Here is a 27,311-nt window from a genome sequence, read left to right as displayed (position 1 = left end):
TAATGATTAATTTCTGTTACCCGTGTTTAAGGCTTGAATAGAGTTATAAGTCTGGCATCATTACTTTTAATTAGCAAGTTCCAAATTTGTTTTTCAAGAATAGGGATTCTTTTTCTGATAATGAATGGGAAAAAAAGCTGTCTCAACAGGCACTGCCAGTCAGGTCAGCCCAAATTCTATCTCAGTACAATCAAAACCGCTAGAAAATGATCTTTTTGAATCAGAAACCATTAAAACAGGTAGCTACGCTCTTCCAGTTCTGTAGGACCAAGATTTGACCCAAGAAATCTGTGTTTATGTATTATGTTCCCTTCACGCTCCATTTGCCGCTGATGCAGCCGTGGCCATGACGCTGCTGCTGTTCCCGCAGTCCGCGCCGCTTCTCCGAGCAACGTGGCAGAGCCGTGCCCGTGGTACCCGCACGGCTGTGGCCGGGAACCTTCAGCAAATCGTCCGTGTCCGTGTGGAGCCGAGGTTCCGCAGCCCGGCTCCGCCGGTGCGGAGCCAGCCCGGCCGGGCCCGGGCCCGCGGCGGCCGCGTTGTTATGGCTACGGCAGCGCCGCCACACTGCGCCTGCGCGGGAGAGAGGGCCCGGCACCGGCCAGGTCCCGCTGCCCCTCAGCCAGGGCTCGGTAAGGGCACGGCACCGGCCGGGTCCCGCTGCCCCTCAGCCTGGGCTCGGTAAGGGCTCGGCACCGGCCGCGTCCCGCTGCCCCTCAGCCAGGGCTCGGTAAGGGCTCGGCACCGGCCGGGTCCCGCTGCCCCTCAGCCAGGGCTCGGTAAGGGCTCGGCACCGGCCGGGTCCCGCTGCCCCTCAGACCGGGCTCTGTAAAGGCTCAGCCCCGGCCCGACCCCGCCGTTCCCCGCTCGGGTGCCGGTGCCGGTTGAGGCTGTCCCTGCCAGGCCTCACCACTGCGGCACTCGCAGGTTCTTGCACAGCCAAGCGCTGATACCCGGCTGGGGTAGGATTGCAGCTGTGCAGGCAGTCCTGTGACCTTCAGGTAGCTCTCAACTGGCAAAATAACTACAAGATTTGGTGGTTATGCTGTGCTGTGGTTCAGTCTGCAATTCATAGCTTGGAAGCAAATTAAATCAATAAAGTAGTGCAAGTGTAACTTCCCACAACTTTCCTAGTGCATATCGTTGAGAAATGGCTTTCAGCTTTTCAATGTAATTAAATCTAATAGCTAAAAATTGGGTAAAGATGGAGATCTCGGTGTGGCAAAAGTAAGTCTACTGATAACACTTCCATCACAGTGGTTTTGATGGAAGACGTGGAGGTAATTCACAGACATTGCTCCCTGTTAACCCTGTGGCCTGCCTGCCACAAGCTGACACCACTGGCTTGAGAAATTGCTGTTACAGAGATGACTTTTAATACATGCATTTATAAGAATCACAGAAATCCTGGGGTTTGGGGGTTTTTTGGGTTGGTTTTTTTTTTTTTTTTTTGGTTTTGGGTTTGGTTTTTTTTTTGTAGTTGTCTGTGTTTTGGGTTTTTTAACTAGTTTATAGGTTAAAAATATGTACATTAGACAGAAATAAATTTTCTTTTTTCATAAGGAAAGTACACACTGAGACAATTCAGTAGCTATGATAAAAGGCAAGAAGAAAGATGCCAAGAAGAAAGATGCCAAGAAAGATGGTAAGAAGGCAGCTGTTGAGAAGTCAGAAGAATCTCTAGGTACCCCAACTGATAGCAACTTAACAACGCTGGGAGATTTGCGGAGTGACTCACTGGGCGAAGAAACTCCAGCAATTCCAGAGGCACCAGATGAAGAGCCAGAGGTAGAGGAACCACCAGCCCCTCCTGTTACCCCATTCCATGAAGAGCCTGTTCTTGCTCAAGTGATTATTGAAAGGTAAGCTTGTTACAAATACAGCAGTGAAGTCAAGAACTCTCATTTCAGATCTCTGCTGTAGCCAGTGTCATACAAACACTGATTTGAAGGAGACAATCAGGTTATTCAGACCTAGTAGCAGTGGCACCTTAGGAGATGTACATGTGGAATTCTGCTGCCTTGCATCCTAGAGTGCTGCTGATGCTCTCTGCCTGCCAAAACCCTCATTCTTTTGGCTTGTTCACCTTCAGTGAAGCTTTGTTAAAGTATACAGGTAACTGGTGAAGGAAAATATATCATGTAATGTTAGTTGTTGCTGCCTTTTAATGCTTAAAGCTGCTCATGTCTCTTCAGAATGTCCTAACTGAGAAAGCAGGTGAATGGCAATGTTAATGAAATCCTTTTCTATTTCAATGTGATGTTTACGTGTAATGTGTTATACACCAGCATGACTGACTGTAAGGTAGAAAATACTACCAATGTGGGGTTTTTTCTTAATTGAAGGAAATATGGGTCTGAGGCAACACAACAACTATGTGGAATGTTAAAGGAAGTTTCAAAAAATTGAAAATTTTCTTGTTGTTCATTATTCTACACAAGATGCATCAGCTGACCTGTGTGTAGACCATGGTAAATCAAAGGTCATTTATGATCGTTTATGTGATTTAGATCTATTGGCAGTGACTTGAAATCTTCATCTTTAGTTTGTTTTCTTTGTAGCTATGAAGGTGAACAAGTTGATGAATTCTATGAGGGTGAAGGATTTATATGTTTTGAGGGAGGAAATACATACAAGGTGAGTGTATAAATTTTTTTAAAAAATAGCAGAGTAAGCTCTCTCTCAAGAGCACTGAGAAGCATTGAAAGCTCTGTTTAGTTTCTGGCATTAAAACTCCTGATTTGAAACTAGTAGTTGGAGGGGAGTTAACGTGTCACTCTTTTAAAATCTTACAGTCACTGTAGGCTTCAGCTGGGGTAAGAGTAAATCTGCAAATGCTGCTATTCTCTTCATTTTGAAGGGTCTGTTTTCTGAAGGGCGTATGAATGGAGAAGGGACTTACACGTGGGCTGATGGAGTAAAGTATGAGGTAAAGTACAATTTAAGTTATAACTGAACACAGTTGCACCCACTTAGATGTGCAAATTGAGGGAAGGTGGGTAAGTTGCAGTAATTGGTACAGTGGAAGTGGCAACTGCAGAGCTGTGGCAGTGATTTCAGTCACAAGCCTGACTTGCCCCAGAAGGTTGGGAAACAGAGTCTTAGATTTTAATGTTGTAATTTAATCTTTCAGGGAACGTTTGTTAAGAATGTGCCAACGCATTGTGGCCGTTATACCTGGAATGATGGCACTGTTTATGAAGGATCAATCCAAGATGGACTTAGGCACGGATATGGAATTTTCAGGAGTGGTACTCATCCAATTTTTTACACTGGTTTTTGGTGCAATGGCAAAAGACATGGAAAGGTCAGTAAGAACTGAATGAGAGCACGGGCTCCTTCAGGAACAGCAAGTGTTACTGTGCAAAGGTTTTGTTCTGTTGTGTGGTCTTATGCTGTGTAGAGATTTGTTTTTCTAGGGAGCTTTTCTGAGGCTGTGAATACAGTTAATGCTGTAGCCATACTGTTGGAAGTAAAAGACTGAATGGGTCAGAAAACTCATCTACCTCAGACTGTGTACTGTAATTAAGATGCCAGGGTTAGCTCTTTAAAGTGTTTCCAAGAGGTTTGAAAAACCAGTAGACTTTGATGTAATGTAATAGGATTTTTCTTTTGAACATTTGGTGTTTTCTAAGGTCTCACCTAATATTAATCAAAAGAGTTTGCTTTCTTTATTTAATTCTATCCCTTCAGTTGCTTTCAGTACAGTGAGTCAAAGTGACCCCAAGTATTAGAACATGATTACAAGCATCAAATTATTTGTATGTGGTGTTTTATTCAGGTAGATGAATATTTAGGTATTTAAACTGACTGTGCTCTTTGTTTCAGGGTACAATTTATTTTGATCAGGAACAGACCTCCTGGTATGCAGGTGATTGGGTAAACAATGTCAGGGAAGGATGGGGATTCAGACGGTAAATATGATAACACTTCTTCTTACCCTAAACATTTCTTATTTTTGTGTATTATGTTGCAGGTTCTTGTGTTGTTTAAAGTGGTACAAATGCTATAATTTCATAGTAGTGTGTATCTTCTGCAGTGGAATAAAAACTGTACAAAGTGCTTTATGATAACAAGACAGACCTTTAGAAGTTTATTTTCATGTGCAATATTTCTACTGACCATTCACACAAAAGAATAGCTTAAGACAAAGTCCCAAATCAGCTTTGGTAAACCCCAATTCAGTATTGAAAAACAAACACACTTGATTGATTTGAGCAGAAAAAGCTGCCTTATGAATAAAGGACTTATCTGTAGAATTATCTATAAACAAATATTGTTAAGAGCTATGGCAAAGACTTTTTGGGAAAAAGAGCTGGTTAATACTTTGAGTGATTTCTAAATTAAAAATAGGATGTAAACAGTGGCTACAATAAAATCTCTGTGTCCATGTCACAGTGAGTCAATTTTCAATTTAATGCTTATATTTAGCCTTAATAAATTATAAATTTATTAGCAATGAGGTTTCACATAAACCTTCCATAAGATCAGCACAGAATTTAGTATGAATTAAATTTTATTGGTTTTTTTGCAGCTACAGATCTGGAAATACGTATTTTGGTCAGTGGAAGAAAAATCTACGCCATGGACATGGAAAAATGATATGGCTGAAAGATAAGCAAGAGTACGAAGGAGAGTGGCAGTGTGGCCTGCAGGTATTAACTTCTTCCCCAGAAACCCTTCTTTAGTTCAGCATCTGTCCACTACTCTATAGGAAAGCTAAATAGGGAGTTTTGTGCAATATCAAAGGAGCTTTGTATGATTTTTGCCAGTTGAGATAACAAAAACATGTTCTTTATTGTAAATTGATTCTTATGTAAGCAATATTCAAATGGTTAAAGGATTTTGATTTAGTCTTATAAAATCAAGATTTCATTCCCTAGTGGAAAATATAAACATTTTTCAATTAAAAAAAAAAAGTTAAAGAAGTGTTTGTGACAGCTTGAGCTATGACTTCAGCAGTAGGTTTATGTGGCAGTTTATTTCTCTGTCACTGTAAAATACCAGACCACACTGTTCCCTCTTGGAAAAGTTTTATGATGGGAGACAATTTTGTGGCACTTTCAGTTCCTTCCATTTATTATTCTGTTTCAAAAAGAAGGTGATTTACTTGCTCTGTCTTTTCACTCTGCTTAGAATTTAGGAGTCCCTGGTAGAGCTTGCTCAAGTATGTGTTGATGCAGTGCATCCTCTGGGTGCTTCTCCCATGCACCTTTGTAGGATCTCCTTCTGTCCCTGCTTTGAAGTGCTGCAGCCATCAGCTGAGGGCTTTTATTTCAGAGAATTGCCAAAGTCTGGATCTGTTTTTTAAGCACCCCGTTTTTTTTTCAGCATGGTTCTGGCATGCACACGTGGTTTTTGAAGAGAATGGAAATGTCAAAGTATTCTCTATTGAATGAGTATGCGGGGAATTTTGTGAAAGGGGAGCGCCATGGACATGGGACATTTCTTTATTCTGATGGAACAATGTACAGTGGAGAGTGGGCACATAATAAGAAGCATGGCAAGGTGAGTATTGGCAGAACTACAGACTACAGCAGAGCAAACTGTCCTGCTCTGTATGAGTGATCTCTAGATTTCTGTACAGCAAACTTCATTCAGTTTGCAGTGTGGATGGAATCCCCACCTAAAGGGCAGAGAGTCCACTGAAAGCAGTTGGAGTCCTTCCAAGGACACAGGCTGACTTTGTGATTAGATTTATTTTGAGTATACAAAGACATTTATTTCACTGTGGAGATTTTCAGTTCAATAGGTGCATCTGGAGTTTTGCAGTCATTGGTCAGAATTTCACACTTCCAGTATGAGCTAATGGATTTCAAGCTGTCCTTGCACAGAGAAGTTCTTAAAACTTCTCATAAAACAGATTTTTGAAAAAACTTTGTTTTTGCAGTGTGGAGTGCCACATATGCATCTAAGGAGTACAAACGAATATTTCTATATGGGGGGGGAAATACTTTTCAAAATCAAACAGATGTATAGTCAGTCCTTTATCCCAACAGTGTACCTATTTAATAGGTGACAAAATGCATTATAAAAGACAGTAGGAAAAATTATTTTGCTCTATTTTATTTCATATATTGCATTTTAGCCAAGATTCTGAAAAGGAAATTTGACTGAGAGAATTAGTGGTTTGGGGTTTTGATAAATCCTTGTTTTATATTTATATTATAATTAATCTGTCTGCAGGGCATCTTTGTCTCCAAGAATGGTGTTTGCTTTGAAGGAGAGTTTGAAAATGATTGTCCTGTGGAACGACCTGCTCGTCAAGGGTCTGCTGTGAAAGCCAAGAAGCTGAGAGCCACTAGCCCAAGAAGGCATTTTGGTACTAGTGAGCAGCTTAACAAAACAAATTTTACTTAGTTCACATTTTGTTGTTCCATTTTAGTACAATATGAAATTGTTTGTACATACTCAAGGACCAGACATATTTCCTCAAAGAATTTAGATAGAAAAGGGAGTTATGGCTTTTGCTTCCATGCTGTGTTTCTGTGAGTGACACAGAGGGAAGTGCCACATCCACACCACATCTTGTAATGAGTGGAGCTGTTGTTGTGTGAAAGTTTCACAGCTTTTTTAATGTCTGCATTTCCTTTTGGTTAGGGGTTGATTTGACAGAATTGCTCTTCAGTTGTTCTGCTGTTGGTTGTGCAATCTCTACTTCTTCCTGTGAAGGAATCTATTGTTCCAAGTCAGTAATATAAGAAGGAATAATACACATTTTGTTTTTCTGTGTGTGTATATTGAGCTTTGTTTTAGTTTGTTCTAACTCATTTTATTTGTTTGATAGAAAGGACCTCAGTCGTTAATGCCGTGGGAAAGATTTCAGTTCTGGGATCAGATATTGATTTGGATGTATCAACACTGCTTGCCTTCTTCCCAAGGGAAGACAGAGAGAACGAGTCACAGAAAGTATAAGTCTACTGTTTGATACTTTCAGTTTTCCCCTGTATTGTGTTTCATACTGTTTTATTTCTGGTTTATTTGTGTTAAAGTAATGCTTTCCATTAAACAATTATTTGAAAATCTAAAACCTGTGAAAACAGAAAAGCAAAAAGAATGGATAGACAGTATTGCCTCTTCTGAGCTTCCACTAAAAAAAGGCCAATTAAAAATATGTTAACCTATCTGGAAGGGCACAGAACAACCAGCTTTAGCTACTCTGAGGTTTGTCTGCTGACAGAGGATGATTTGTTTTTATCAGTCACCAAATCCCTCTGAGTTGAAGCATTACTTTTGAGTAACGCTTTTGTGAACTCTTAGCCAGGGATATGCAAAGTTACAAGGTCAAATAATTATCTGCCCAGTTACAGAATCAATACAAACTGGTCTCTTCTTGCTTTGAGATGATGCTGAAAACATATCCTGCTTTTTTTAGATAGAACTGGCTGTGTTGAGGCATATTTCAAAATTGAGAAAAGCCTACTACTTCTACAGTACCTTGGGCTGTGCTTCTTCTGACAGCACTTGCAGCATGACTATGCTGCAGTTTTGGAGGTTTCTGAAGGACTGCAATTTTCATCTCTGCTCCGTAACTCTCGCTGAAATAGATCGACTCTTGAGAGGTTTGTACTCCTGGTGTGCAGGGTAAGGTGTGGAGAGTTGGAGAGGCAAATTCTCCTGGCAGCTCAGCTCTGGGAGCTGTGGTCCTGAGGCAGTACCTCTGTGCCTGTGAGTTCTCAGTGGATCAGTTTACACTTCTCTGGGCACTTCTGGTCCTTAGGCGAGAAAATACAAAATTAAAATCCAACATAAAAAATTGCACTGAAGATCCATCTGTTCAAAATATGTATTCACCCCTGGTCTTGCCATTACTATTTAAGAGAGAGAGAGAATATTAAGAGAGAAGTTGGAGAAACAATTTTTTTTTTCAGTGTTCTTAACTTTGGTTTGCATGTAGTATTTTTTTGTCCTCCATAGAGCCAGTTAATCAGGCAAATCCCTTTAGACCTGCACTGTCTTAGTATGTGAAGGGTTTAACTCCAACTTTGAATCCCCTTTTATTTCTGTACATGCTGAGTGGATGCATTTCTAGAAAGAGAATTGGCCAAGATGCAGCTACAGGTGGACAGTTCTCCCTTGAAATTTGTTTGGAAGTGCTGCATTATCTGGTGTGAGTCTTCTGGGAGTGTTGTTACACTGTGATGGGTGCAGATGGAGAGGATAAGAAGGGCTGACAAATCAATAAGCATATAAGCATTTGAATGTACATGAGAACAGTAGAAATTTGTTTTTCTAAAAATTTTCCAGGTGATCAATCACCTAAGGACATACATGATCCAAGTGATATATTACTGTTCAGAACATTTGTATGCTACCTTGTTCACCTGGCATTTCATATCTATCATGAAAAGTGCAAGTAAGTTCCATCTTTTAGTGAAATTTATTTCAGTGTAATCAGTTGGAATCTTCCCAGACAAGAGTGTTTTTGTTTCAACTGTAGAGATGAAGTTCCTCATCTGCAGAAGTGTTTCTTAGAAATGATGTCCAGGAATGTTCTGCCCTCTGCCTGTTGTGTCCAAGGTAAGCAATGCTATTTCTTCTCTGCAGAATTCATTAATTAGTATCACATGCATTGCAGTTTTATTGTTAATGTTATTTTTTCCCAATTCATTTTGAAAGGTATCTTATATTCTGGTGGAGAATTCTCATCTTTTGCCATGAACTACCTTGAGAAATGCTGGGAAATATATGAAGATTTTTGTAGACCATGTCCCAGACCTCCATTTGACTCCACAGTGAAGCTGAGGCAATTCCTCTGGATGCTGGATGTAATAATCTAATTTTGTTTTGTTTTGTGTGATTAGATGTGCTTTCTTTGTTCAGTTTATATGAGCCTTTTGAAATAGTCCCTGTGGCTTCTGCTCAGTTGAAAAGGTGGGAGTGAAGTTATTTGTGCCAACTGTCCAAGGAGCAGTAAAGGAATAGTTGTTCTACTGTGATTTATGCACTTTTTTAAGATTTGAATTTAATTTTTTACTCTTATCAAATCCTAGACAAATGTGTTTAAGGGAATATAAATATTTTTTCTGATCTCCACTGTGTCTCCCTCTGCCCCCTCTATAAAATGTATATATGAACATGTCCTATTGTTAGAACTCAAAGACTGACAGCTACTGAAATAACACCATAAACCATTTCAATAATGGATTTACTACAAAAAGAGCATGAGATTCTTTACTAAAATTCAGTAATTTGGGGACAGATCAAGATTACTATGAAGGTAGAGAACAATTCCCCCTGACATGCCTAGGGTTTGGGTGCTTCACTTTATAAATCTGAGCATTTTCATGAAGAAAAGATTGGAGGCAAAACTGTAATTTTTTGTATTTTTGTGTATGAACTTCCTCAGGTTCTTCCTCAGTAACACTGCTTTTGCTGTCTAGGGAAAATTCCCATTGGCTTCAATAGGACTAGAATTTCTGCTGTTAATTACAAAAGTGGAAGTATCATTTGAAATCTAGAAATTTTGGCAAAGGCTTGAAAGGGAGGTAGATTAGGGCCATGTGGGGCATGCTTTAAGTGCTGTTAACATGTGATATTTATCCTTACCCAGGATTTTAAACTTCTCAGTGAACAATTAACTGCTCCAAGAGTTCTGGAAATATTTGTCAAAGTTGGTGCCTCTGTACCTGGTATCTATGGTGTCAGCCTGGAGCTGGAGGTGTGTATGGAAAATAAAACACAGTTCATTGCTACAGGAACAATTAAAATTGCTTTTAAGAACTGCTGTGAATGCTGTCCTACCTGCTGGAGCAGGAGGAAAATGAATTATTTTATTAAAAAAACCAGAGTAAAACTTGAGCCCCTATTTGTCGCCCTTTGTTCTGACTCTATCTTTTAGTTTAGTTCATGTACTTCTATGTTTTTCTTAAGTACCTCATCTTAGCACAGTCTCAGCATACTTGACCATTCAGAAAGGTCCTTAGGAGTGCCATAACCCATGCAGGGAAATCCCCTTTCCAGTGGAGGGCTGGTAGTGACAGTCCTGTCCCTGGGGAGCTGCCTGACAATGTGGATTAATCACTGCACTGAGGCTGCTAAGGTGGATCAGTAATTAAGATGTGAACCCACTGATCTTGAAAAGCTGGTGATACAAGAAACCTGATTGGTGACATGTGAGGTGCTGCCACCTCAGTGACTCTTGTGCTGCCTGAGAACTGGCCTAGTACAGAGGGTTTTCACCCTTCAAGAATTAACTCTTACTTAGCAACAGTCTCTTCTAAATGACATAACTGAATTTGTGTTAAACAGGACCTGATAAACTGAACACACAGTGGAAGTCTTACTAAGGAATCCATTATAAACACACTCAAGGTTTCTAGCAGCATCCCATGCAATTAAAATATGATGTTTTAGGTAACAGCTGTAGTTGTGAGTTACTTGTTAGAGAAATATCTTATAGCTCCAGATACAGCAAAAATCAGTGCAGTGCTTCAGCTCAATATGACTTGTATAAAGTGTAACACATCATATCCTCTCCTGATTTTTTGAGCTTTGTCTCTTTTCAGTTTTTCTTCAGAAAAAGGGATGTTGGACTAGATAAATGAAACCAGGGGGACTTCACTACCACTTCTGAGTTCTTTGCTTGCTCAGGTACATAGGCCTGTTAATGAAGAGATTTTGTAAAAATTAAATCATTTGCCACTGCCTTTGTTTTACTCTAGATGATTTTTCTGGAATTTTTTGAATCTCTTCTTGAATGTGCATTGGTGTATGTTACTGAGGATATGATCCTGAAGAAAGAAGCTCAAGATAATAAGAAAAGAAGTAGCTTTGAAATCAAGGAGCTCTCCAAGGACACCTCAGCCATGTCTCTCACAGAACATTCTCCATCCCAGGTAAAGCTGATGCAGACCTGTTCAATGTTGTTACGTGTCCACTGAGAGAGTGAAGTCAGGCCCTGAAAATGTTCTGTTTCCTGACCATGGAAACCAATTTCCCCTTTTTGCATAAACAAATACTTGATTGGGTCCTTCTGCTTTTTCTGTTTCTTGGTACCTTCAATTTTAACATCAGTGTAGACAATTTTAACATATTTGCTCATTTTCCTAGATAACTGTAAACACATATAGAGTACTTCTGAAGGGGAACTGACAGATTGGTTGGCTGGTGAAAGATATGTCTCTTCTGCATTAAGCTGAATGTCTAAAATTGGCCTGTAAAAATGGCATTTTTATGGCAGCTGCTGTATCTAGCAAGCCTTGCTGTTTGCCCACAGTTGAGCTGTCCTCTTTTTCTCTTTGCTAAACATCAGAATAAGGATTTTGTAGGTTGTGAGATGCTGCCTGTGACACTGGTGCAATTTGTATATACAGAGTAGTTGAAGGCATGAATTAGAATTATTATTTGGAATTATGCACAAGATGAAAGTATTTTTATTAATTTAAGGAGTATTCACAAGCATAATTTCACAGCCTCTGTGAGCCAGTAGAGCCACTGTACACCACCACTTCCCATTCTTTAACCAGTTGTACCCACCCTATGCACCCATTCCCTTGCAGCATCACTGCAAGCAGTGACACAGTTGCACAGTGAAGTGGTCCAGTTAAAATAGTAAAAAAAAAAGAAAAAGAAAAAAAAAGAAAAAAAAAATCTTAATTTAAATGTTCTGAGGCTAAAATTTTTCTTGTGTTACATTTCATTAGTGCAGCAGAAGTATAATTGGTACAGACATAACTGATGACATTTCTGAGGCAGCTGAGCTCTGCACTCAGGAGCAGATGAACAAGAGATGAACAGCATGTAGAGCAACATGTAAGAACAGAGGAACAGGTCAAAGAACAGGAGCTTTCATTTTCTGTAGTGCTGTCTTTCCCTAGCTCTGAAATAGGATAATCCTGCTGGCCTGGCTGGTATGGAAGGTAAAGGTTACCTGGAAATACTTGAAAAGGTGCAACACTCCTGCAATAGAAATATCTTGAGATAAGCCTGATTGCAGGATGCATTTGGCTGGCAGAATGCTTTGGAGATGGGAACTTGCATGACTCAAAGGGACTTGGGATTTCACTTTGGGATTTGAACACAGGCCCAGACATTCAGTAACTGAATATAAAACTTCTTGCCAGCCACCGAGACCTGGTGAAGACACAGAGCTTGCTCCTCAACCTTCTCTACTGGGTGAGTACTGTATAAAGTGACTATAAAACTATCAAGTGGCTTGAGGAGATTCACTTTTCCTGCAGCTTTCAAAACAATTAAACAGGAGCTGATCATGGAAACAGGTGATGTATTGCAGTCACAGAGGGCAGCTCCATTCAGTTTGGCAATTATGACAAAGTTTATGTTAAGCTTTCCATGCCTGCTGCACACAGATGGCTGGGCAAGTTGGAATCTCTAAATTTTCTATGCTTTTTAATTAGAAGCTATCACTTTTTCCTTAAAAATATTTTAAAATCTTAATTTATCCTGTTCTGTCCCACTCATGTGGGCATGGAAACGGGAGCTTGAACTCTGCATTGTGCCTTCATTAGAAACAAACCTTTCATCATTTCAGAAGTATTTTAACCACAGGTCTGACTTTCAGGGCAGATGACAACTTATGTTTTTGTATTTGTTTGTGCTGAAGATCAAACTTGGAATTTCATGCTCAGGATTAAAGGATGAGTAATTTTAATTTTCTTTCTTTGCAATATCAGAAACTCTTCTGTCATTTCCCATAACTCCTGGAGAAAGCAAAGATGATGTGTCATTGCCCAACAAGGATGTAAAAGAAGAACAAGATTCCTGTCCAGAAAAGGAATTGATAGGTAAAACAATCCTACTGTTTTAGGACTTAACACACACACACAAATCTCTTGTAGCTCTTGAATTGTGAAGTTTTATTTGTATAGGCAAATTTCAGCTTGTCACAAGAGGGCAGTAAATGAGCATTAATTCTGGAGGTAGATTTTTTTAAAATTTAAAATATTTTTAAAAATAAAATAAAACTTCATAATTAAATAAGACATTTAAGTACTGACTTACAAAGTTTCCCCAATTTTAAAATGCTACATTTTATTTGCAGGGCATCTCTAAGCTGTAATCTGTATTTACTCTATGAGAAGCTCAAGCTGCAAGTCTGTCTGCAGAGTGTCTTGGACAAATAAAATGTATTACTGCCACTGTAATGTCCTGCTGCTTCAACTTAAAATAAGAATTATTATTAGTGGCATGCCACCACTGGCTGGAATAAGATGCCTTATGTTAGGACAGGCCAACATTCAGGCAGGAGAGATGTTCAGTAAGAGCACTTTGATTGATGAGGGTTGTAGTTTTCTGTACCATCTTCCTTCCAGCTGATTAGCAGATCTCATCTGGGTTGGTTTTTGTGTTTGTTAAATGTTTTCTGCTGCTACAGAACTCAAATCCAAGGACAGAGGTAGACAAGGATCTTCGTGTAGTCATCAGCTCTTTTGCTGAAATCTGATGGGTGAAATGTTACACGTCTGGGAAGCTGTTCAGGGCCCATCAGCTGGGCCTGGCCTGTTCCCTGACATGACAAGGGACACTGGCACACCCTCTGTCCTTTCAGGTGGTCATGTTTGTTCATCCCTTCCCCCATGCACAGGAGGCACAGATACTGAACTGTCATCAGGTTACTGCAGAAGACTCTTAGCACAGGATTAAAGGGAAGAGTTAATTGTCTTTTTGTGCCATTCCCAGGGCCAGGTCACTGAAGCCACCCCCATTCAGTTCCAGGTGTCTCACACCTTTCATCCTCTCTACCATGCAGAAGAAGCCGGACCTTCCCTTTGCAGTGTCAGAGCTGAAATATTGTAGTCCAAAGCACATTTGAAATAGAAGTGCCCTGCTAAATAAACATGTTTAATTTACATCCTGCAGATGAAGCAAAAGAAGATAAAGATGAACAAAAGGAGCTGTGTAGTTTCCGGATGTGGCAGGTGGAAATCTTTTTCACAACTAAGTTGTTCCCTGCTTTTGAGCGTGAAATAGTGCTGAGAGATAAAATAAAAGAAAAAAAAAACCAGGATGCTGAATTAGCTGAGCTGAGAAAGATCCAGGCTGAGGAGCTGGAAAGGTGAGTGTTGAATCTTGTCTGACAGTACTGTTATCCTTTATTTTCCACTAGCAAAATTACTGAAAATGAGAGGTGTGTTCAAGAAAGTAATATAGCTTACTGTAGCTGGAAAACAAACTCCCACAGGTTTCATTAGTAACACACAGAATGTAACTCATGTGCTTTCTGCTACTGGCTGGAGTAACAACTACTGGCTGCTTTCAGGTTCCAAACATAGCTCTGGTATTTCCTGGCACTTGGTTCTTGCTCTGTGCAAAGGCAGTTAAGACATATTTGGACTTGAGGGGGTAATTAGAGACTTTCTGCTTCTCTACACTGTGGCAGTTTATGCTGCTCATACTCTGACTAGAGCTAGAGTTGCTTAGCCAGGGGAAACCTGTCTCCCTTCTCTTACAGTACCTTAAATTCAAATTTTGTTCATGCAGACTTATTGCTGAAAAAGAAGAAGAAGAAGAGGCAAGAAAGCAAGAAGCAGCTGCATTACAGGAGAGTGTCAGGCTCAGGGAACAAGCCTCATCATCTTGGGAGACACTCCTCTCCTGGAGAAGCCTCCAGCTGAAAAAAGAGGCCTCCAAGAGAGAACCCTCACCAACAAAAAGAGGCTCACGAGGCAGTGAACCTAAGGCAGCACCCACAGGTACCAAGGCAACTGCTGACAAAAAGAAAAAGAAATAAATCCTCTGCTGGGAACTGCTGAAGCTTCAAGCAAGTACTCTTCAAATAAAGGAAAAAAAAAACCAAAACCAAACCAAAACAACCCCAGAAGACCCACACTTGTAGGAAGCTGTAAGAATGGCTCAACTGTATGCCCAAGACTTGCTGGTTTCAGAGGGAGCAGCCTTTTACATAAACTAGCAGGAAGTTACACAATGCAAATGAACACAGATGCTTCTAAAGTGTAACAATTATTAGTTTTATTTTTCAGCAAAATATTCACATAACATATCAGAATGGAATGGTACAGATGAGTTCAGACTGGTTTTTAATTAGTTTGGACATAAACATTTTTAAAATTTAAAAATTTTATGGTCAGAGTTTACAGATTTTAGTAGAAATTTTGATTCTTACAAAGCAAGTATTGCTTTACTATTGTCATTATTCCAGTCAATAATATGACTAATAACTTCTCAAGTTGAACAAGTGCCTGACATTGACAGCTTCAATAAATCAGCCCTTTGCAGATCAATCCAAGAAGAAAATATTATTAAACTGTGTTGCACAAAGTTTCTTCACTTCTTCTGTTAAAAAAAATACAAAAAAACCCCATCAGTATTGTATTTTACAGAAAGCTCCTTAAGAAAAGCCCTGGGGATTGTCATGGAGAACATAATAGAACTCAAACAGAAAAAGCCCTAAGAGTTTTCCCCCTGTCTGAAAGTGGTTTAAGTGTAAATGATGGGCCTCTCATCAAACACTGCAACAGCAGCAGACTTGGCTTAACATAGAGTTAAGGGAAGTATATTACAAGCCCTTTTCTGAGAAAGGAGGAATTAGAAGATTCTGTTACAGTAAATCAAGTCTGCAAAACTTTTGCTTTGTATAATTTGGTAGACTGATAAACTTCCTAGGTTTATCAGGCACAGAAACCCTCCCTCACTGTTTCTCTATGGTAGGTTTGATGCTGAAAGACAGTTACAGAGAGATTGCCAAGTTACACAGCTCATTCCTCCTCTTTTTAAAATGCTGCTAGCAACATTTTTAAATGTTGCTTTACGTGGATGAATGAATGAATGAATGAATGAATGAATGAATGAATGAATGAATGAATGAATGAATGAATGAATGAATTCTTTCCCATTGTCTAAGCTAGCACATTGCCTCCTGTTAGAATGGAGAGCCCTAGCATTGCTGCAAGATTCAAACAGAGTTTTAGACAAATTGCAATGTAAAAGCTTATTGCATCTTAATGTTAATTCTCACTCTTAGTCCTAGTAAATCATTCTCAAAGCTATGTTAGAAACAAGACAGCAATGGATGAGGATCACTGACAGGACAGCCACAATGTGTAAGTAACCAACCCTGCATCACTGACAAATAGATGTAAATATATTCATCTCTCATCTCTAATAACTTTTTAAATTATGCCTAAACTAAGCTCACAGTGCTGTTCTCTATTATCTGAAGGAGGAAGAATGACTGATTAATAATTAAGAATGCCTGCTGAATATTTATGCAGTCCTTTCACAGCTGGTAGGAGGCAGACTAAAACCTTAGGCAAACTCACCAGCTCCATCAAAGATCAGTCCCTCTCTAGATTTCTCATGAGATGGGTTGTATTACTTCTCTAGGGACACACATTTTAGGAATAACTGTATTTCAAGGTAATAAGAAGCAATCCTTACCATTAACTTCAATCAGATTTACATTTTTTTGATTCAAAATAACATATAGTTCTCGCTGGTCAGACTTTTTCCCAACTACCCAGTAATCACTCATTGCCTTCACAATAATTTCCTCGTCTTCATCAACTCTGAAAGAAGTTTTAAAAAATAAAGAAGAACTTCTGAAAGAAGTTTTAAAAAATAAAGAAGGCAAGATCATCTTCAACAACTTTATCAGTAATTGTTAGGACAGCTCAATGTCAGAATAGTACAGTATCAAAGAAAACAGCAGTTTTTGGCCATCATTCAGTCCAGGTCAAAGGCTTCAGAAATGGCTGCTCAGGACATGCCCAAATGTGTCAATCAGTAATTTTTTCATTAGCCAAACACTGCAGTGAAAACACTGAGGAAAACACATCTGCTCCTTTCTGGTAAGGACACACTTCACAGGATGAGGATTTGCTGCACAGGGACCAAACACTGAAAGCTGGAGATGGGTTGGTGATACTAAGCTTTCACAGAACTGTTAAACCTAGACCTAAACTATGCTGAACAACTGGATGTCTTCTATAAAGCTGTCACCAACCCAGTACTTCCACAATATGGTGAAACATACTTTCTTCATTTAGAGAAAAATGGAAACCTTGTCCTTAAGCATAGTGGGAAAGCAGCTTGTTGCTAATTAGAGTTAGGGGCATCCCAATCATTCAGCATTGTCATGTTCTTTCCTAACTTCTGTAGTGACAGAGGGTCTCTCCCACCTGGCAGCATGATACCCACTGACTAAAGGCACTTATCTTCTCTATCAGCAGGGCTGCAGTAACTGCAAGGGTTGCATTTCATCCTTTGTCTCACTCCTAGAAGCCACCAGCTGTGTCAGCTGTGTCAGGGCAGGTATGACACGAGCAGAAGCAGGTGTCCCTGTCCTTTGCACTGCTTTCCCAGATTAGACACTCTTGTGCTTCCCATCCCATTTTCTATGACTACTCTAAAGCCTCCAATAAATGGGATATTCTCTTTGATAGAGCCCCTGGCCCTCTTAATTTTTTGTTTAAAAGGACACTAGAAATTTGGTTTTTTGTTTTTTGGTTTTTTTTTTTTTTTTTTTTTTTTTAAGATGGACTACTTCTAACCAGCACAAAATACCAAACATGAATAGCCAGCCATCAACAAAAAGACTGGAAAGGGCCACTCCTTTGCAAAGAAAAAAAATCTGCTTGACAGTAGGAGTTACAGACTATTTAACAGTCAAGCATTACCTGGAGAAGTCACTGTTGATGTCACCGAGAATCTTCATGAGGTCAGGGTGAACAGATGCAAGTGATACACTGGGTGTTTTCCTCATGTGAATGGTACTTTTCTCTGCCAGGTTCATGTGATTGAAATAGATAAACTTAAATTGAGGTTCCTTCTCAGCTCTAGGAAAATTAAAAAACAAAAAAAATGGGACTTGTGAATACCAACATGCTCTATAAGCAGAGGCTTTCCAGAGACTGGGTAGTGAGCCAGTGCCAAGCTAACTCACACAGCCTGGACTTACCTTCACACTGCAGAGACCTGTGGGACTGGAATTCATTTTAACACAGTTTAAAAAACCAGAAGACAACCAAGCCTGCAGAACCAGCCAGTGTTTTCCCTTCTGCCACTCAGGCTGCCAGTAAACACACACACAGGGGAGTCTGAAGGCCTTGCCCCACTTCAGAATAGTAATTAATTTGCATTTTTCTAATGAGCTGTTTTTTCCTGGCCCCATTTTGTTCCTGCTGCTCTCCCTTATGCCAGTCAAAGCTGATTTGAATGGATCCTGGGTCTTTAATTTGAGCAATAAGTCATCTTCTATTCATGTTTTTGTTATTTGTTACAACCAAGAGAACAAACTCTTTCTTGATCCAGGCAATTAGATTTCCCCCCACATCATTTGTGTGGGCCAAGCAAGAGACTATTTTCAAACTCCTGCCTTGGCAGTCTTCCTCTATTTCCTTTTTTACAAAGTTAATATTAAAAACCTAGAGCTGTAATTTTTTGTAGAAGTCACAACACACTCAGACTGACCAAAAACTGGCTGCAGCAACTGGTACTTGAGGCAATGGATTATTTAGAAGCAGAAGATACAGTGATGACACCGCTCACCTTAGCAAACAACCAGATACCCCTGCTCTCTGTCACCCACATGCATTAGTGCCAAGGAACTGTATCATGTTTTCAGGACACCATGGCATTAAAATTTCAAAGAGTTAAAGCTGCCAAAGCCAGTCCCAGATGACATCTAAAAACCCCAAGTTTAATGATTTAGTAGATTGGCACAATTTCAAGCACATCCTATTCCATCCTGTGCGATTTTGCTGATTTGGGATGGTACCACTGACTGAGTCCACTCACACATCTATCTTTGATTGAATTACTTTTACATTGCCATATGGGTTACTGCTCCTGCTTCCTAACTAATAGATCTATCAAAAAATAAATGCAATTTTATTGCAAGTCAGCTGTAGTTCTAAGTGAAGGATATTTTCTAAAGCATTAGCATTCTTTTTCTTTTGACTGTTTTTTGCCCCTCAAGTAGGTACCTTAGTCCTACAAAATAGAAAAATAAAAGACCTTTTTTCCCCTACTATACATGGCAACACTTCAAGAAGCAGTAATTCTGAAAAGTCCTCAACAGTAAAGCTTCCACTGCAACCAAATAACTTACTCAGTAAAATTCCCATTTCAGCCAGACAATAAACATTTGTTCCTAAATTAGTAACACCTATTGTTCCTTCAGGGAGACCCAAATATGCAATAACATGCACTTTATAAACACTTAAGATGCAGAAAAGTAGACAAGCATTGCTTGAAGTACACCCTTAATGCTTTCAAAATTTGGGCTCATTATTTAAGCAGTTCATTTAATCTAACTTTTCACCAACTACTGAGGAAAAGAAGTGTGGTACAAACCCTGATATTCTCTTGTTGATGTTGTATTGTTCACATATGTCTGATGCCAACACCGTGAGCTGAGGCCCCACAATGCTGTCCAGTTTTCTGCAAAACTCCAGGGTGGGTGGAATTGAAGCTGTGTCAGGCAGAGAAAAGGCAGAGGTGAGATTCTCTTCCCATAGCTGAAGGTACAGTTTCTGCAGTTGTTTTCTTTAAACATCAGCGAGAGTCCAAGGACAAATTTCTCCCACAATTAAAACCTCAGGGGTAAATTTGAATATGGCTAACTGAAGCAGTATTTAGTCATTTTATTGTGTAAAATGAGTTACTTGAACCACTGGAACAAAGATAAAAGACTGAAAAAGCACTCATGAAAAAGAGACTCAAATAACAAATTAATATAAGTATTTTTCAAGAGTAAAACAAGCTGCATGTCAAAGTATTTTACATATAAAAGTCTTGGCAAATAATTGATGCTAACAGGTACTTACCATCAATCATAAAGCAGACAGCTGCACTCATTGCCTGGAACAAAACAAAAAGCCATTTATAACAGATTACTTTCACTAACTCAAATAAATGACAATACTTCAGAGAGGTCACACACAGGTGAGAAGAGATTTGAAAGTCTTTTTTAAAGGTAACACTTCAATAGGATAACCTTTTGGCAGTTCTGTACAACACAGTTAGCTATGATTTTAAAATTCAGCTATGATTTAAAATTCAGTTAACTGTTTAAGTTGTAGGGGAAAGATAAAACTTGATAAAATGCATTTTATACAAAGATATCTGCAAGAAACTCCCATTTAATGTAAGAACAAATTTATTTATTTTTAATTGATTAATCCCATATAAAGCAAGGCATGAAATCACTTAAAGCAACTGAAGGCTGGTATTTTGTTTGAATAAAACAAAATAATTGTTTGTTTCATCAGGGTACAGGAGAGGGGAGAAGAGAATTCAGGCTTTAAAGCTTGTTTCTAGAAATGCCAGTTTTCTGTCTCTTATTAATGCACCTTTCTATACAATTCCTAAGTACTTCACATCACTGTCACCTTCACTGCATGGAGATTCCTAATTCTGAGGAGTAATTGCAGAGGAAGCTGTAATACCTTATAAACAATTAAGTGAAGCTCTTCATAAGTGTCATCAGTGTTAACAAATATTTTGGGGAAACGGCATTTTGTTTCTGGATCATTAAGATTTAAAGGTCCAGTAAGAAACCTAGAAAATAATTCAACAGGTCAGATGTGATGAATGCTTGTATTTCAGTTTCTTGAAGTTAAAAAATGTTCTCCAAACTTGCAATTAGGAGTTCTCATGATTAAGGATGTCCAAACCCAAAATTATGCAAAATAATGTTGCCCACTTGCTTAAGTACAGAATTCCTCACTGACATGCAGAGTACAGAGGAAGAACAGATAGATAAATCCTAGATTAAACTACACTTTGACTGAAAAGAAATGACTGGAACAATTCCCATGTTTGTCATACAGTGCAGTAAGAACAACGGGAAGAAACATAAATCTGCAGTAATGTTAATAAAACATTTTCTCTTTTTTCCAAGGGTCAGGTTTTACATTTGCAGCAATGATTGTGCAACCCTCTGGAATGAACTGTGTGTGGAATGTGTACTCAAAACACACACACTCCTCCCAAATGCTTTGCCCTGAGGGGAAGAAGCAGTAGATGGTGACAGTAAAGCAAGACCTACCTTCCATAGTGTTGGAGATTTCCTGGCATTTCAGCACGTATTGGAGAATCTCTTCCTGCTAACTGAGGGGAAAAAGAACATACAGGAAAAACCAGCTTAGAGACAGAGAGAGGAGAGATTTCTCTTTGCTATTTTAGCCTTTAGTACCAGGTAAACAGGAAGAAAATACCAAAACCACCCAACTACCTTGCCCCTCAAAACTCCCAGCCCAGCTACCTCAGGCTCCATGTGCCTTGGAAACAGAGATGTCGTGAGATATTTGTACAAAATTCTCATGTCATCTTGCTCCAGTCCACTCCTAGAACATTGTGGGGAAAAAGAAGCAAATTATGTTTGTGCTGCAGTTCAGATCACACATTTTCCTCTAATTAGCTCAGACCAATGCCTTTCTTACTGAATGGTAGCCTGACTCATGTTTTCTCATTTTCATCCAACTCTGTCACTCATTTAAAAGCCTCTCTATTATGGCATTTACTCATAGGATTAGAAATTGAAGAAACACAAAAGAATTATTGAAGTACCTACCAGATAAGCTGGTCATTGTAGAGAAATGCAGTGTACTTGACTATGTTCAGGCTTTCTTCCATCCTGTTAATAAATGACTGAATTTTCAAGTAAGTCATTTTATCCAGTGGAAAGAAGCTGATTCCACAAAACACATCCAGCAGATCACAAGACTGTAAGTGCAGTGTCTGCAAGTACTGAGAGAACAACAACAGTTGGCTTTTAGAATTCAGAAAACTGCCAAGGTGTAGATTTAAAGGACAAATTTGAGTCTCATCTCCAACAATCTGGACTAAAAATCAAAGAAAAAAAATTCCTTCCAGTGCTACTTGTCTGACACACTCGTTCATGTGGGGACAGACTTTTTACAAGAGTTTTGGACTGAAGGAAGCTCAATTTAGGTTAGACATGAGAAAGTTTTTTACAGTGAGGGTGCTCACACACTGGCACAGCTTGCCCAGAGAGGTGGTGACTGCCCCATCCCCAGAAACATTCACAGCCAGGCTGGACAAAGCTCTGAGTAATCTGATCTAGTTGAAGATGTCTGCTCATAGCAGGGGGCTGGCCTAGATGACCTTTAGGGTACCTTCTAACCCAAACCACTCTGTGATTCTATGTGGGAGTGCATGAATGTGATTCCAGGCATCACTTTGCTTTTACTTAATCATTATGAAAACAGCTTTTAAGGAAAGTTCAAGATCTTTTGAGAGTATAAGCAAGTAAAGCCTATCTTACTGATATTTAATTTAGATTCAGTTGTAGAAATAGGAACAGATGCTTTCAATGTGTAATGGAATAAATAATTTCCATTATTCACTTTCTTGAGAGACTGTAACCTTTAGCAAGAGATTTCAAATGCTCTGACAAGTGGTCTGTGGAAGATGCTTTATCCAATGGCTCCCTCTACAGTCACTTCACATTACTGAATGCCCACGAGAAATACAGACCAACAGGGTGACAGATCTCTGTCACCGCTTGTGAGTCTCTCTGTTTTAGCAATAAAAATTTATTACTTTCTTTTTTGCAAAGGTCTATTTTTAATTTAGTCTGGACAGCAGCACATACAGGCTCATCATGGTACTCCTTGTGCCAGTGGTGTTTATTCTGGAGTCTACCACAAGTCTTACAAAAAACAAGCAAGACCCTCCCCAAGTCCACAAGAAAAGCCTGTACTTTTGTTTACACTGTCACATTGTGCCATTCTAAAAATCTGTTAAAAGAACAAAATTTTAAACACCTTTGCATAGTGTCTACACTCCATCATTATCAGAGATCTCAATACCACAAAAGCACAAACTGCTGACAGCAGTCCTGTTTCCTTTCTTGCAAACAAGAAAAATGGGGGCAGGCACTTTTCAAGTGCGATGAAACTTTTCATGTAGGAACTCAAAATTCTGCCAGATGAGACTACTCAGTCAGTTACTTTATATGAAAAATAGGTTTTGCCTTTCATCCTTTCACTAAAACATTAGCTATGAAATGACAGTCTGAAGACCACTTATAATGCATGCAATATTTCCTGAAGCCTTCCTAGGACTGGCTACTAATTCCACAGAGGGGGTGGAGTAGGGGGGAGAACTTAAAAAATTCATCTATTCACTATTTCACAGCACTAAAGGACTTTAAGCATGCAGGTTGTGGAATGTCCACCCCTGGATGCTTTCAGGTCTCAACCACCCAAAGCACTGGGCAGGAGAGTTTAAATTCAGTGTTACCCTGCTTTGAGTAGGAGGCTGAACTGGATGACCTCCCCACATTCCTTCTAACCTCAATGAATCCTCCACAGTCACTCCAATAGGTCTGTACAAACTGTTATCACAGTAACCAATTCAAGCATTAAAGCAGAACTTTGAAAGAAGGAACACAATTCCATCAGAAAGAAGATCCAACAGTTAAGCTGTTCCATCAAGTCATAACCACACTTGTGGTTCAGCTCCACTTAAAGAACCCACTCTGTCAGAAAAAGCAGGAAGTATTTGACAAAGTGAGTAACCACATACTTTGTGTTGACTCTACATCTTTTCCACTGCCTGTGTTTTATAGTGACATTGCTGCCACTTTTTCTTTTTTTTTCTGTTTTATTTCCAGTGCAGAATCACAGTATGTGCCTGAAAAATGAGGTCTTACCCGATGGAAGAATTTCTCTAGTCTCTCCTTTAGCACTTTCACACCCCCATCTTCCATGGCTCTCAGGAATGTGCCATTGAAAAGCTAACAGTTTAAAGAGAAAAAAATCAGTTAACTGGTTAATCATTTACAGTAATTTCTTGTAACTTGGTTATGAATATAGATTACAACACAACTCCCATTCTTTAACATACTCCAAATCAATCCAACTGTATCCCTTCCTTACTGAAAAAACATTTAGATTTGCAGAGTCCAGGTATAAATGGCAGCAGAGGCAAGAATTTATGTGTGATTGAAGTATCTCATGCTCTTGTCTTGTAGAAGGCCTTGGGCCCCCAGTGTTAACCCTACCTTGTACATGCTGTAGCACTGCTGGAGGACTGAGCTATAAACCTTGTCCTGCAGGAGAGAGAGCAGCACATCAGTAGGAGCAGAGGCAGAATTATAAGAATTTTGGCTGAGTGAGACATAACATGTGTTTTCAAAGAGCCAGCAAAGACACAAATCAGAGAAATCAAGCTCTGAAAAGTTCAATGGCATTGTCAGTCAGCATCTAGAAATATCTCTGTACTTATAAAGTATGATTTCAATAAAGGGAGTCCCTTCCCCCATCACATTTAGTACCAAAAGCACCTTCAGAACTCATGCCAAGGATTCCAGTCACAAACAGTGCCCTTCCCTGAGGCCAGTGGTCAGTGAAAATGATCCTCTTTCTGATGGCTCTCTTCATCCAAATCAAAGGCTGAACAATGTGAGACACTAGAGCAGGTTTTACGGGGCTGAGATCTTAACCCAGATCAAAAAAAGGGCTATTTTATCTGGCAAAATAGAGCCCCTAGGACTCCAATCCTTTTTTTAGGACACAGAGAGGAACAAAAGTAATGCACACTGTAATGAACAGGGGCACGATAACCAACCAGCCTTCCCACCCTGCCAAATACCCTTCCTGTATACAACTGAACAGACATAATGATTCTGCAGCTTGGACAAGAAATCCAATCATAGCTATGAGCTGTTTTGGTTTTCCAGATTACTAGTAAATATTACTAGCAGTCTTAAGAAAGTAATGACATGTATACTGGCACCTAATAAAAATACACAGATTTAAGAACTTAATTAAACAAACAGATCCTAAGAAATATTCACCTACTCCAGGCTAAAAGTCTCACAGCTGTATATTTCACCACTGTTTACTGAATCATCTTGAACTGTTCTCTGGATAATTCTCTATCTTGTGCTCTTCTTTAAACTTTACTGAAAAGTACTTTGCCATTTTTCCATTTAGGAAGATAGGTATAGATACATATGAAATCAATTTGACAGCAGTTCAAGAAGAATTAAAGTAAGATATTTCTGGATGGAAGTACTCTCAAAAATACAACATAACTCATTAAAAAAAAGGAAAGTTCATAATTACCAGCAATTCTTCCTCCTGATATTCATAGACTGGCTTTCCATCTTTGTGTTTTTCTATGATGGGATTCCGTACAACCTAGGAAGTGGAGCAGGCTGGTATTAGACAATGCAGAATGCATTGAGAACATTGCAGGATGGTGGTTTAGGAACATGCATATCACGTGCATAAGTACCATGACCATCCAGAAGTTTTCTTCAGGTTCATGGAAAAACTGTCTATTCTTCTGTGTATGTAGGGATTTTGCAGGTTTTGTTGGGCTAAAGGTCCTGAAAAGAAAACATATAAGTAGATATAGATATTTATACACACTCACAACAAGAAAACATATAACTGAGATATTTAAAATACAGTGCTTGTGCCAAAACAATCACCCGTGCAATCAGAATTCCTACCTCGTGAACTGCACTATAGCTTCACACAGCCCCACATTTCTAATTTTTTCGTTCTTTTCTACTTCATTTGGATGATAGAAGAGAATCTTCTTTTCTTCCTAAAATTTGAAAAAAGAATCCAAGCAAATGCATTTTAACAAAATCAAAGAATATTGAGTTCATGGTTCGCTTGTTTTTTAATCCCTTAATAACCTAGGCAGAATTTTATTTTGTACCAAAATGGGCTTCTATAATAATGGATAAAAGGTATATTAAACACACTTAGGCAGTCAATCATGCCATGATATGCCGAAGGACTTTGTAAATTGAAGGCTATTGATATCACAGGCCCCAGTTACTTCTGGGCCTGTTCAAAGCAAGGCAAGCTTCAAAGCCAGCTCAAAGCATGACAAGCTTCAAAGGCAGCTCAGATTGCTCCAGGCCTTGTCCAGTCATGTGTTCAATACCTCCAGAGATGGGAATCCCACAACTTTCCAGCCCTCCTCTGATGTTAGATCACTTCACCTTGAAGTATCTCATCAGAATTTCCCTCCATCCATCCTCATTCTTTCACTTCAAGAACCAAACTCCATCATCTACCACCATCCTTCAGGCAGGTGAGACTGCCCTCTGCCCCCTTTCCACATCGTCTCTCCTCCAGAATGCACAAATGCAGTTATCAAAGGCTCCTCTGGTACACCACAGACTGCACCCCCTGACTGACTCACGGCTTCTCCACTAGGCTATTTCAGTTTGCCAGTATTTTTCCTACTCTGGGAATCCCTGGAAGAGCACAGCACCCACTGTGCTGGCCAGAGGGGAAGCATTGGCTTGGCTGGACCTGCTGAGCCACCCTCCCTCCCACAGCCACCAGCGCTCACTGCTGATTCACGTAGGACCTGTTGTTCACCGACTCCCTGGTCCTGTTTTGCAGAGCTGCTCCCAACCAGTCCACCCCGACCCGCCACGGTGAGCCAGATTATTCCACCCCACACACGGGGCTCTGCTGAGCTCCAGAGGCTCCTGCCGGCCCAGGCCCCAGCTCGTCGGGGGTCCCTCCGAACCGCACCTCATCCTCCAGCAGAACAACAGCTTCCCCCGGGCCGGAGTCACCGGGAACGTGCTGAGGGCACGCTCAGCCTCCTCAGCCTCTCACTGCTCTGGATGTAAGTACTTGCTCTGTTCAGAAACTATGGAAGCTGAGCATGAACCACACAACACGCTGTTACCTAAAGTTACAGACTAGAGCTTCTCGACTCTCCTTACTAAGGGACACAATGGCGAATAAACACTAGCAGTAACTTGACTGTAACTAAGTTAAACAGTAACTTTCTACTATATTGTAGCTACGTCGAGAAAGATTTTTAGACAAAGTTAAAGCATCAACAAAACAGCTGCTGACTGTCCAGCTCCCCATCTACAACATTCGCCCGGCTGCTGACAACACCTCTGTTCCAGTTTCTTTTCGGTGTGAGGCAGTGACAGACCCCAATGGGGGCGGCAGTCGTCCCCGGCCCCGCGGGTACCCAATGCCGGGTAGGGATACGGCGGCCGCGGGCCGGGAAAGCCGCAGCTGCCACCGCCTTTGTCCAGGGCCGCTCCGCAGGGACAGCGCCGAGCCCGCACACGCTGCGGCCCGGCCTCGGGCACGGAGGGACCGCCGCGCCTTCCGCGCATCCCCGGGCGCGACATCCCCCCGGTACCTCTCCCTCTTTGGGCCCCAGCTTGGGGTTGTAGATGAAGAAACTGAGAAGGGTCGGAGCGAGCTGCTTCTCCTGGCCGGCCGCCCCCGCCGCCGCCATCCTGAGCCTGGGGCCGGCAGCCGCCAGACACCATCGGGGATCGGCCCGAGGCCGCCGCGGCACCGGCCCCGCCGCGCTTCCAGCGGCCCCGGCCCGGCCGCCGTTCCGCCTCCGCGCCC

General features: G+C 40.4%; 2 protein-coding genes across 5 annotated transcripts; one reads left to right on the top strand and one right to left on the bottom strand.

Moving 5' to 3' along the window:
• Positions 1-593: 593 nt before the first annotated feature.
• On the top strand, positions 594-15,203 carry LOC118692387 (radial spoke head 10 homolog B-like). 4 transcript variants are annotated; one of them, XM_036392176.2, is made up of 20 exons: positions 594-779; positions 1,564-1,862; positions 2,562-2,637; positions 2,861-2,929; positions 3,134-3,307; positions 3,829-3,914; positions 4,541-4,655; positions 5,332-5,508; positions 6,187-6,322; positions 6,788-6,909; positions 7,376-7,562; positions 8,248-8,356; positions 8,441-8,520; positions 8,620-8,768; positions 9,554-9,661; positions 10,665-10,838; positions 12,066-12,117; positions 12,636-12,746; positions 13,822-14,017; positions 14,443-15,203. In XM_036392176.2, the coding sequence occupies exons 2-20, from the start codon at positions 1,594-1,596 to the stop codon at positions 14,690-14,692; spliced, it is 2,640 nt and encodes an 879-aa protein (XP_036248069.1). In that variant the 5' UTR covers positions 594-779; positions 1,564-1,593; the 3' UTR covers positions 14,693-15,203. The 4 variants fall into 4 exon arrangements, with proteins under 4 accessions (XP_036248069.1, XP_036248066.1, XP_036248068.1 ...); XM_036392173.2 differs by having other exon boundaries at positions 4,535-4,655; XM_036392175.1 differs by lacking the exon at positions 594-779 and adding an exon at positions 964-1,001 and having other exon boundaries at positions 4,535-4,655.
• CCZ1 (CCZ1 homolog, vacuolar protein trafficking and biogenesis associated) lies at positions 14,907-27,311 on the bottom strand. The gene is made up of 15 exons (XM_036392177.2): positions 27,094-27,311; positions 25,412-25,509; positions 25,192-25,285; positions 25,020-25,094; positions 23,954-24,001; positions 23,603-23,686; positions 21,497-21,672; positions 21,188-21,269; positions 20,972-21,033; positions 20,370-20,481; positions 19,749-19,782; positions 19,276-19,393; positions 17,598-17,756; positions 16,360-16,487; positions 14,907-15,255 (listed from the first exon to the last, which is right to left on the bottom strand). Exons 1-15 carry the CDS (start codon positions 27,190-27,192, stop codon positions 15,200-15,202), a joined length of 1,425 nt encoding a protein of 474 aa, XP_036248070.1. The 5' UTR covers positions 27,193-27,311; the 3' UTR covers positions 14,907-15,199.

The sequence above is a fragment of the Molothrus ater genome, chromosome 16, assembly GCF_012460135.2.
Source record: "Molothrus ater isolate BHLD 08-10-18 breed brown headed cowbird chromosome 16, BPBGC_Mater_1.1, whole genome shotgun sequence".
NCBI classification, from domain to species: domain Eukaryota; kingdom Metazoa; phylum Chordata; class Aves; order Passeriformes; family Icteridae; genus Molothrus; species Molothrus ater.
This window is presented reverse-complemented; position numbering and strand designations above follow the sequence as displayed.

Bases quoted from the DNA above. Each gene is read 5' to 3' on its own strand.
- LOC118692387 (XM_036392173.2), top strand. From the start codon at position 1,594: ATGATAAAAGGCAAGAAGAAAGATGCCAAGAAGAAAGATGCCAAGAAA. The intron at 3,915-4,534 runs GTAAATATGATA...GTTTTTTTGCAG, and splicing joins GAAGGATGGGGATTCAGACG to CTACAGATCTGGAAATACGT. The intron at 8,769-9,553 runs GTAATAATCTAA...ATCCTTACCCAG, and splicing joins AATTCCTCTGGATGCTGGAT to GATTTTAAACTTCTCAGTGA.
- CCZ1 (XM_036392177.2), bottom strand. From the start codon at position 27,192: ATGGCGGCGGCGGGGGCGGCCGGCCAGGAGAAGCAGCTCGCTCCGACC. The intron at 25,510-27,093 runs GTACCGGGGGGA...TTCAAATTTTAG, and splicing joins TGGGGCCCAAAGAGGGAGAG to GAAGAAAAGAAGATTCTCTT. The intron at 15,256-16,359 runs GTAAGGATTGCT...TTTTTTTAACAG, and splicing joins AAATCTGATTGAAGTTAATG to AAGAAGTGAAGAAACTTTGT.